Source organism: Rana temporaria, chromosome 6, assembly GCF_905171775.1.
Source record: "Rana temporaria chromosome 6, aRanTem1.1, whole genome shotgun sequence".
NCBI lineage: Eukaryota > Metazoa > Chordata > Amphibia > Anura > Ranidae > Rana > Rana temporaria.
Genome location: NC_053494.1, coordinates 103,439,049 through 103,451,162, shown reverse-complemented (window position 1 = coordinate 103,451,162; position 12,114 = coordinate 103,439,049). Strand labels below are relative to the sequence as shown.

General features: G+C 41.2%; 1 protein-coding gene across 1 annotated transcript in view; it reads left to right on the top strand.

Moving 5' to 3' along the window:
- Window positions 1-12,114, top strand: part of HECW2 (HECT, C2 and WW domain containing E3 ubiquitin protein ligase 2) — a 336,744-nt gene that overhangs the window by 246,294 nt on the left and 78,336 nt on the right. The window contains exon 11 of the mRNA XM_040358472.1: window positions 5,038-5,133. Within this exon, the coding sequence (XP_040214406.1) occupies window positions 5,038-5,133 (96 nt within the window). The remainder of the gene's footprint in view (window positions 1-5,037; window positions 5,134-12,114) is intronic.

The following is a 12,114-nucleotide window of genomic DNA, read 5'->3' as shown; positions in this document are numbered from 1 at the left end:
GGGAGTCGTCCCCCTGCACTGATGATGTTAGTCCAGTAATAGCCCATACATAGGAGAGAAAGGAGCCCCAGATAGTGTAGTATAGTTTTATACTTTATTTAAATAAACGAAAAATGGGTACTCACATGTAGACAAAAACAGTATGGCATATAATGTTGACAAAAGTCTGATGCCTGGAAATGATGTGACGTTCGTAGCGTGTTTTACCGGTTTCGTCGTGTGACTTCATCTGGAACACGCTGAGCGTCACTTCCTTTTTATAGCAGACCGTGACCGGTCTTCCACCATTTTGGGTGTGATATTGAAGACTGGAGCCTGAAATAGATTGCCCACCATTTTGGGTAGGTTTTTGAAGACAGAAGACCACAAATAGTCAGGCAGCGGCCATGTTTGGTGGGATTTTGGAGACATAAGTCTTACTTCCTATAATTAAATTGTTAGTATTAGCCTGACGGCAGTTTAAATTATTGGAGACACAGATCAATACAAGGTTGTAAAACATGCTATGTGTTACTGGAATCTTGTAACGTCTAATCCCCAGGTCACGATGTGCTATATTAAGACGGATAACAACAAGCTCAAAAAATTGGTAAAAATTTGGTTAAAAAAATAAGTTAAAAAAATTATTAAATAAATTAAATGTATATGTGCCATGGTAATGCACTAACCCTATTATGTTTCTACATCAATTAAGGCGAAAATAAACCAGGAATAAGAATATGCATAAATCAATAAAATGAAATGTGGTGATATATTTTAAATTACAATATAAAATAAAAATAAATATGAACAAGGAATATTACTACTATCCAAATACCCCCTACCATTTGTGTGATTAAATTGGAAGTGTCTTAGGTGGAAGATAAGTATAAAACCTAATAAAATGGGAATTAGGTAAAATAGAATAAGTGTTAAAACTTTAAAAATTGGTTAGGAAACAGTTAAGATCTAGATCTATGTTCATGCCTGAGGGCTGGAGAGTGTCTAGCTGAAAAATCCATCGGGTCTCATTCTGAGATACTTTAATCTTTTCCCCTCTCCAATGTCCCTTAATCTTATGAATTCCATAGACGATCATACATGTGGGGTCCCGTATTCTGATGTGTAACTCTCTTGTGGTTCTGCCCACATATTGCTTGGATTTGGTGGAAGACCGGTCACGGTCTGCTATAAAAAGGAAGTGAAAGTGACGCTCAGAGTGTTCCAGGTGAAGTCACATGACGAAACCGGTAGAACACGCCACGAACGTCACATCATTTCCAGGCATCAGACTTTTGTCAACATTATATGCCATACTGTTTTTGTCCACATGTGAGTACCCATTTGTTATTTATTTAAATATAGTATAAAACGATACTACACTATCTGGGGCTCCTTTCTCTCCTATGTATGGGCTATTACTGGACTAACATCATCGGCGCAGGGGGACGAGTAAAACATTTTTTTTGTTTATCAGCACATCTTTTAAAAGGTTAATATAGGTACCCTAATGGTACAGGAATTTTACATTTTGCACATTTTCTTTACCTAGGAGTGTTTACAATAGCACATTAGCACTTTAATTTGCACAGCACTGTGATATATATTTTATGTAATTTTTTTATTTTTATTTATTTTTTATTTATTTTCATAGCTGCATTTATGATATATACTGTGGAATCATTCTAGTAGTTTACATAGGCACTTGGCACTTTGGATCGTTTAGCACTTTGTGTATTTTTCGCACACTGCACCTTACACTAGCATGACGAATGTGCTATCTCCATTACGAACGCTAGTTTTACCAGAACGAGCGCTTCCGTCTCATACTTGATTCTGAGCAAGTACTTTTTTTTCCCCTCGGAAAAGCATACACACGAGCGTTTTTTGCGACAGGAAGAAGACCGCCGGGAATCACGACGGGGAAAAAAAGAGAGCTGGTTCTATTTTTTTTGCGGCCAGTTTTCTCGTCGGGAAAACTGCTATGGTGCATACACACGGCCGGTTTTCCCGACAAAGGACAAACATGGCAGTTTTCCCTTCGGGAAAACCGGTAGTGTGTACGAAACATCAGCCATGATCATCGCAATTATGACAAATAATGGCTTGAACTATCTTGCTTTGCATGTAATGAGTTTATCTCATATATTAGTTTCACCTTTTAAGTTGCACGGTATTCAAATTTTTCGAGTTTCACCTGTATAATATTCTATGATTAAGAGGGAAATTGGGACTTTAAATGAAGCAATAGAATAGTGGAGCTAAGAATAAATTAAATAAATACTTAGTAACATGGATCTGAAGACAGTAAACAATGGGGCAGATCCACAAAGATCTGCCCCGGCGCATCGTATATGAGATACGCTACGCCGCCGTACCTTACCTTGATTTAGTTTGAATCCTCAAACATTTCGCGCCATAAGTTACGGCGGCGTAGTGTATCTCAAGTGGCGTAACGGCGCGCAATTCAAATCGGCGATTAGGGGGCGTGTTTCATTTAAATGAAGCGCGTCCCCGCGCGGAATGAAGTGCACATGCGCCGTCCCTAAATTTCCCGCCGTGCATTGTGCTAAATGACGTCGCAAGGACGTCATTTTTTTTTAAGATAGACGTGACTTACGTACATTCTAATTCACGGACGACTTACGCAAAAAAAAAAAAATTCAAATTAAACGCGGGAACGACGGCCATACTTAACATAGCAAGTCTAACTATACGCGACGAAATACCAGCTTTAACTATACGCCGGAAAAAGCCAACTAGAGACGCCGTAAAAAAATGCGCCGGCCGCTCGTACGTTCGTGGATCGTCGGAAATAGCTAATTTGCATACCCGACGCGGAAAACGACGTGAACGCCACCCAGCGGACGCCGAAAAATTGCATCTTAGATCCGAAGGTGTACGAAGACGTACACCTGTCGGATTTAACCCAGAAGCCGTCGTATCTTGTTTTGAGGATTCAAAACAACGATACGACACGGGAAATTTGAAAGTACGCCGGCGTATCAGTAGATACACCGGTGTACTCACTATGTGGATCTGCCCCAATATATTTAGTATATACATAATTTACATGCACAGAACATTCACATGATGGGGAGGTATAAACATAGCAGCATAAAGTTACAATATTGGATATATGAAAATTAGTTGTAGAAAATAGTATGACAATAAAATTGCCAAAGGCAACATGCTCGGCACCCATGTGTGGACCTAGGTAGGTCCACTAAGCAATATAAAATAATAATATGTAATAAGTAGGTAAGTGGAATTCCATATGAGGTGTAACTGTAGCATCAAATATAGCTTTACGCGTTTCGTGGATATGGCCACTCGTCAGGAGCAGATGCAGCAGAATTCCTAAGGAATATTAAAAGGTTTTAATGTTATTATATAGTAAGCCAATATAAATAAATCAGGATAATGTAGATGTTAAAATAAATCATGGATAATGAACCAACCACACTCACCAACCTAGGCAACGAGTGCAGCAAATGGTGCAAGGTGGGCTGGGAGCAGAACATCGCCACGGGGTGCCGAGCATGTTGCCTTTGGCAATTTTATTGTCATACTATTTCTACAACTAATTTTTAAATATCCAATATTGTAACTTTATGCTGCTATGTTTATACCTCCCCATAATGTGAATGTTCTGTGCATGTAAATTATTTAAATACTAAATATATTGTTTACTGTCTTCAGATCCATGTTACTAAGTATTTATTTATTTATTCTTACCTCCACTATTCTATTGCTTCATTTAAAGTCCCAATTTCCCTCTTAATCGTATCTATTACCGGGATGGAGGCACTGAACCGTGCCTCATTTAAAGTCCCAACCTCCCCCCTTCTCGCGTATAATATTCTATGAGCGTACCTTGTTGGTTTGTGTTTAAGGTAACTGGTTACCCCTATTAGGTGGTTTATCTAGTGTGCTGCCTGGAAACTTTATTATTTTGGTCACATTTGAAGGTGGATAACGTGTATTTTGTAGCATTTCATTTTTTTCCGTAAGCGCAGGGTTGTAAAAAGTTTTTTTTCCTACATACATACATTTTTGAGTTTTTAGTAGTAGGATCATATAGATAAGATCTTGTATAATACAATATCATAAATGCATATAAAAACGTACGATTATATAATTGCTTACTAGTGTGTTTCATGTCCTCTGACCAGTAAAGGGAGTTTTAATAATGTACATTAAAAATCCTTTTAGCCAAAAGCTAAATGGCCACTGGAGTCCTGCAAGTGGTTGAAAATAGCTGATATGCCATCTAATGCCGCGTACACACGGTCGTTTTTTGTGATGAAATAAAACAACGTTTTTTATCATGAAACAAAACAACGTTTTTCAAACTTCATTTTAAAAAACGACGTTGCCCACACACCATCGTCTTTTCAAAATGCAAAGCGCGGTTACGTTCAGAACGTACGACGGCACTCTGTTCCATTCAAGCTCACGTCATAACTTTCTTCTGAGCATGCGCGGGTTTAAAAACGTTGTTTCAAGAAGACATAAAACAACGTTTTCCCCACACACGGTCATTTTAAATGACGTTTTAAAAATGTCGTTTTTTTTTTCATCACAAAAAATGACCGTGTGTACGCGGCATTAGGCCTCATGCACACTGGTATATTGTAAGTGCTGTTTCTCCTGACTGGAGAAAATCGGTTTTAAAAGCTAAGCTGTGTTTTATAGTTTAGCAGTGTTTGGGCATTTATTTAATTGGCCAGAATTTTTTTAAATGTATTCTGGCTATTGAAATCCATAAGCGCTCAAATGCTAAATGTGCCGTTTCAGCACGTTTAGCGGCATCAACCGTTTTTTTTCTGCCAAAACTCTGCTGCTCCTGGATGCACTGGCAGTGGGTTTTTTCCTGCTGTTAAACTCTTTCGCCACTAAATGCTGCTAAAAGACAGAAAAAAAACCCGTCAGATGCCCCTAGGAGCAGCCATATAAAGTCTAGTGTGCATGAGGCCTAATACTGAAATACCTCTTCATTCCCAATTACGACACCAGCAAAGCCAGTTAAACGTGTATGTATTATTTATTCCCTAGGTTCACAGTCAAATGGCCATCAACCATTACGATCACTTCCTTCAGTTCGGCAAGATGTCGGCAGATACCAGAGGATAGATGAAGCTCTGCCCCCCAGTAAGACGTGATATTATTCAGAACTTATTTCAGTGTTAAAGAGCTCCCCCCTTTTAACAGATGTTTGCAATCTGAATAAGTCTGTATTTATTGACCCCAGGCGCGCATCATTTCACTTTTATTTTTGTGGTGAACGTTGATGTCTATTTTTTTTTTTTAAAACTACGCATAAAAAAAAAAATGCTGAGGTACATCCTCTAGCCAATGATAAGTAGCATGTGTGGCTTGACGGTTGCTTACAAAGAGAGGAACTCCGTGTTTATTGAAGTCAGCAGTGGTATTGGAATATTTTATTGAAGGTGGAGGATCAATCAAATCAAATGGCTGGCCAAAATATTGGTGTACACAGAATGTGTAAGCACAGCCCCACCACTTCTCTTTTTCAGGATAATAGAGATACTGGGTCAGCTAAAGCAAAATGATGAACAACAACTGTGTGTTATGTACAGATCAGTCCAGGTCATCGTCCAACCTGCTAAAATAAAAAAGGTTGTAGCAACCTAAAAAACAAAGTATTTTGAATTGTTCATCCGGCCAGGATGGATGAGAGAGCATACAGTCGTGGAGCCGGAGCCGTTGCCGCCGCCAGCTGTGCGGGGTCGGGGATGATTTCAGCTGAGAGCACAGATAGGCGGCGGGTGTTCCGCCTCCGGCCGCCTCTCGCCCTGGGGATTGGGGAATTCCTCTGAGGGGGCGGGGCCACCTACGTCACTGCCACAGTGGAGACACTGAGTAAAGGAGCTGCCTGGAGACTGCAGAGTGCGGTCACGTGATCACACCACAGAGCCGCGAACAGCGTGTTATGATAAGTCAGAGAATGAAACAGCCAGCATAATACAACCTGGTTCACTTGAGCCCAGGTTGTACTGGAAATTACCCAAACTGTGAGCAAATGAATTTAGAAAGCAGAACAGTGAGCTCATCTGTCCCTCCTTTCTGTGTTCTTTTTTTTCTGATTGGCTCATTGCTCAGTTTCCTTTTCTTACTCTTTTTTTCACCATTTTGACAATTCACTTTTGACATTTTACAATGCCGTTTGGCATTAGAAGTAAAACAATTCTAATGTGTTTTTCACTGTTTTCACTGCCATCTCCTTCCCTCTAATTAGAACCCCCAACTATTATATATATTTATTATTCTAACACCCTAGAGAATAAAATGGCGGTCATTGCAATACTTTCTGTCACACCGTATTTGCGCAGCGGTCTTACAAGAGCACTTTTTTTGAGAAAAAATACACTTTTTTTAATTAAAAAATAAGACAACAGTAAAGTTAGCCTAATTTTTTTTTATATTGTGAAAGATAATGTTACGCCAAGTAAATTGATACCCAACATGTCACGTTTTAAAATTGCGTCCGCTTGTGGAATGGCGACAAACTTGTACCCTTTAAAATCTCCATAGGCGACGTTTAAAAAATTCTACAGGTTGCATGTTTTGAGTTACAGAAGAGGTCTAGGGCTAAAATTATTGCTCTCACACTAACGATCGCGGCGATACCTCACATGTGTGGTTTGAATACCGTTTACATATGTGGGCGCTACTCACATATGTGTTCGCTTCTGCGCGCGAGCTTGGCGGGACGGGGCGCGTTTTCTGGCTCCTAACTTTTTTAGCTGGCTCCTAGACGCCAAGCAAATTTGTCAAACCCTGTATTAGTGTACTATCACTTAGTCAATATACTGTTTCCTTTTTTTGGGAGGGGAGGGGGGTCTTTCTATTGTCTTTAACTTTATGTTTCTTTGGAGACATACTTACCCTGCCTTCCTTCCCCTTGACTGAAAGCACCCACCCTGCCACTGTTTGCACCTGAACACAGGGTCCTCATAGACTTCCAAGGTTGGAGATACAATGGAGCATTTATAAAAATGTGGTGGGCAGGGGGCCAGTGGCAATGGAGATTCAAGGAATGTATGTATTACAGCAGCCTATGGTCTTCTAGGTTATTAGGCAGTTGGGTCAGGGGGTGACAAAAAGTTAAAGTGGTTGTAAAGTCAGAAGTTTTTTTTTATCTTAATGCATTAAGATAAAAAACCTTCTGTGTAAATGCACTCATTGTTCAGCCAATGCAACATCATAAAGATGAGTGTTCTACCCAAATTCCTGTACCTATTTCAGGCTTTACCCATCCATATCCCATCGGTCTATTTTAGACAAGTAACCACCCTTTTCACTAAATCATCTGGGCTAAAAAAGGCCCAGGATCCAAGGGCATCTCCTGACTCTTCCAAAAATAAATGGGGAAATTGTAGTGCTGGATATCCAGAAATACCACCAGGCCGCTCATCTAACACGGGTGATTGACTGGTGCAAACACGGAGATCAAAAATGATGTACCCAATTAGAACAATAATTCAGTATTGTTCCTCTCCGAAGAGCTTCCCGGTGCTTTCTGGCCTTGCCCTTGTTGCTTAAAACACACCCTACCATTGGTCCCACTCTCGGGGTTTGCAATTTTATATACAAAAACCTGGCTACTTTCACCACCAAATAACCTTAATATCCTATTTTGGGTAACCCCGACTTCCCCCCGGGATTGGGTGGAGGCCCGTTCCAGAATCTGGTGGAGATAAGGATGCTTCCAAGTGTCACACCTCCTTACCTCAGACAGGTGGCCTTCCATCTCGGATCTGATGATGCCAGATGGAAGATTTGCCTTAGAATTTTGGAGCGCACTTCAGCTCCATTATCTTTTCCATACACTGGGACCCCCAGCAGAGTACAGACGGTCACCAACTCCATTTGAGTCCCATTGCGTGGATGAAGTCACCTTACCCCGCACCCTCTCCACAATGTGCTCTTTACTGATCTCCCCACCTGCAGAAATCAGGGTACCTGGACTCATTAAATGGGAAATTGGGGCGGTCTCTTACTCCTGCTCAAGCCGGACAAATCATTAAGTTTGCCCTTAAATCATCCATGTGTAAATGCATTCAAGAATGCAATTATAAGTTACTTACCAAATGGTTTCACACTCCTTCTTTCCAGACCGCTGCTAGTGGGATGCTCTTACACATATTTCGGGGTTGCCCAAGCTTAGAAACGTTATGGAAGGAAGTGGGCAGTCTCACGCAACAGGTTACGGACTGTCAGTTGCCATAGGACCCTGCCTTCTTCCTGCTTTATTGCTTTGAAATTCCTACTACAATATACAAAAAGTCGGTAATACGTAATTTACTTAACACTGCCAAGCTCTGCATTGGTCTCAGTGGAAGGAGTCTGACCCTCCGTCTGTGCAAATATGGCTTAGAAAGGTTGAAGACATTAACAAAATGGAGGTCCTAGTGCTGTCTGTGCAAAACAAACATGAACGTTATAAGAAAATGTGGCTCTCCTGGAATATGTTTATATATTCAGATGAGGTCAGATCATTGTTAGATTTTTTTTCTTCTCCCTTTATACCAATCTGTTTCCTTTTCTCCACTCTTAGTGCACTTAGTAGTCTTATGCCTTGTACACACGATCGTGATTTCCGACAAGAAAACCACATTTTTCAAAGGGAGAGGGTGGGGTCAGGAGAGCCGAAGAGGGACCCAAGAAGGGGTCTGCTCTGTGCAAAAACCAACTTCACACTTTGTATGAAAGTGCACGTCTTCTTTAGATTTTGTTTTGTTTTTATTGTGTCGGCCCAGTTTGTTTTCGGGATTTATTTAGTTTCTTCGGGATTCCTTTCATATATTCATTAGACGATTTGTCGATTTGAAACATTTTCTAATCCACCCAGTATAATTTTGGATGGATCCAAACTGATTGTAAATGTATTTTTTTAAATGGCATAGGGTGTCCCCAAAATCCATACCCCAGACCCTTATATGAGCATGCAGCTCTTCTGAACCATACCAGACCACATTCCCCCAACATTAGAGGGGGGGGGGGGGTTGTGGCGAAAGCACCTTGTCCCAATGTTGATAAAGAGAAAGGCCTCTTTCCCACAACCTTGGTCCAGTGGTTGTGGGGGTGCAGGGGATGCCTTATCAAAAACTTGGAGCTCCCTCTAACAAGCAGGCCCCCAGATCTCCCCCATGTGAATGAGTAGGGGTAAAAACTCACAATCTCATGTGCACGTAAATCGTGCAACTAATATTGACATCTTATGGGCTTACTAACCCAACAGTAGAAAGATTCCACCAATATAGCACTTGAATATAGAAAAACACTGCACAGTTCCATTACATGTAAGTGCATTTTGCCAATGGCTTGTATCTTTGGTTTTAAATAAAAAGCAAATGGTGATGAAGGTGAAAACTTCTGCGCTACTGTGAGTAAATCAGTGTTAAATAAATAAATACTATACATTTTAAAGCAGCAGTAATCTAGTAGTGTTCACTGTACACAAATATAAATGCAATAAAAAGTGATAAAGCGCTCCAAACCGTAGTTGAAAGACTACTATGGTGAGTATCCACAAAAAGTATGTGGTGATATCATATAAAACACAATAAGTGATGTACTGTAAAGTGACAAAAGGTCTCAAGTAAATCCTGAAAGGAAAAATGGAAAGAAGGATGTGTCCTAAAAAAAGGGGTGGAATTATTAGAACTGTCCTCTTAAATGGGTGAAATGTTCAAGTGGTATCCCAATCTTCCCTGGAGTTTCTGGTTTGGTATGAATCTGTATACTGCAATAGAAATCTGTGCCCGGTCTCCCAGAACTCTCACCTTACTGCTGCTGAGTAGTGCATGTAGCATGGGTGTAAGCATCTCCAGGGATGTATTGCTCAATCCTCTCCAGGTCCTCTCCTATATGTCAGCCTCTTGCACCTAGTGATGACACTGGTCCCAAAGGATAATGTACCTGGTAAGTGCTCAGCGCACCATATATGCAGGGGAGGAAGAGAAGAGAAGGATGCCTCCAATGGTGAAATATTGTAAAAATAGGGTGATCTTTATTAGGTGGCTAAAAAATGGACTCTTAAATAAATATTAAATAAGTGTGCATGTTAATTAACAAGACGCGGCGTCCGCAGCGCCGTCTTACGTCTCCCCTGATACCTTCCGGTTTGTGACAGTCTCGCGTGATCCCGATCCCTACATAGTTACGTCACTTACCTCGTGACGTAACGACTTAGGGATCGGAATCACGCGAGACCACATACTTTTTGTGGATACTCACCATAGTAGTTTTTCAACTACGGTTTGGAGCGCTTATCACTTTTTATTGCATTTAAATAAAAAGCAGTTTTAAATGTCATACCAATATTTGGAGCATTATATGTTTTTTTCATATGTTATTAGTAAACTATATATTGTGGGTAATGCAGTTGTGAGTTTGAGGTGGATTACTATTTCCACAAAGTGTACAGTGTATGACCTGAAATATTAGTAAGGGTCCTACAGCTCTGGCGAGTTTAGGTGGTGGACACTTCCTTGATGTTTGAAGATTTTGACATTCACACGAGGGTGAAGATAACAAGGATTGTTTATGGGCACTTTGGGATATATATACATAAATAGAGAATTCATTAGATTATTTATTCATTCTTCAATTTTGGTGTTTAATTGTGATTTTTGGAAGTTATAATATATGTGGTTGAGATATTTATGTTAATTTGCATTTAGATATATAGGCCCGGATTCACAAAGCACTTACGCCGACGTATATCGAGATACGACGCGTAAGTGCAAATATGCGCCGTCGTATCTATGCGCCGTGCTCACAAACCGAGATACGCCTAAAAATAGGCTTCATCCGACTGACGTAACTTGGAAATGAGGGAGATACGTCGATTCACGAACGTACTTGTGCCCGACGCATTATATACGCGGTTTGCTTAAGTAGTACGTCCGGCGTAAAGTTATTCCCCATATAGGAGGCACAACCCATGAAAAGGTATGGACCAGGGAACACAAGCCGTCGTATCTTATATCGTTTACGTTGTACGTGAATATGACTAGGCGTAGGTTACGTTCACGTCCTAGGCAGTGATCCGTCGTATCTTAGGGAGTAGTTCCGACGTGATTCTGAGCATGCGCAGTGGGATGCGTCCACGGGATGGTGCATGCGCCGTTCGTTATTCGTATCTTTATGGCGCTCGGTCCATCATTTGCATGGGGTCACGCCTCATTTGCTTGCCTCACGCCCACTTCCACTTATGACGACTTACGCATAGGAAACCCAGCGCAGATTTGGCAGCACTGGCTTTGTGAATCCAGTGCTTGCCTCTCTGCGCTACGTTGGCGTAGCGTATATTAAATACGCTACAGCGGCATAAATATGCGCCGATGTATGTGAATCCGGGCCATAATTGCTGCACTGTAAATTTTTGTCTAAGATACGTCTCTTGCGTTCATCCTGCTCATCGTCCACCTGTCAATGTCACCTATCGACTTCAATGACTAAACTGCAGCATTTGTACAGTATACAAAGAACTATATGCATATTTTTATGTGAACTTGTCACATTGGGAATTTATTTGGGACAAGAATTTATTTTTCGAACTTTGCAAATTATTGGAGGGATTGAATTTTTATGTAAATATTGTTACTGATATGTAATTTTGCTTAGAGCAAAGTTCATTATATATTAATATTTATTATAATATTTATATAACAAACGGGTCCCTAGCTGATGCTCCTGGCCAGGGCCGTCTTAATAGCATCTTGGGCCCCTGGGCAAAGTAATGCTCTGGGGCCCCTACAATGATGACAGTGCAGGTAAACAGATATCAAGTAGGTAGGAGGCAGACTGCCTCCCCTATGTATCTATCACTCTCAGTGCCATCATGGGACCCCCAATTTTGGGGCAGCATGGGCTCAAGGACCAGCTGCTTTGGGGATAGTACAGGGGCCTCCAATGCAGCTGGGGCCCCTGGGCAGTGCCCAGCTGTGCCCTCTCATTAAGACAGCCCTGCTCCTGGCCCCTCCCTCCTGCCGAGTGCACTCACAGCAGGCAGCTTGGTATGGGGGCACCCGAGCCACTCAGATACGAAGCCACAATTTGGCCCCACCCCCTCCCTCCTCATTGGCTCACTGACTTTGATTG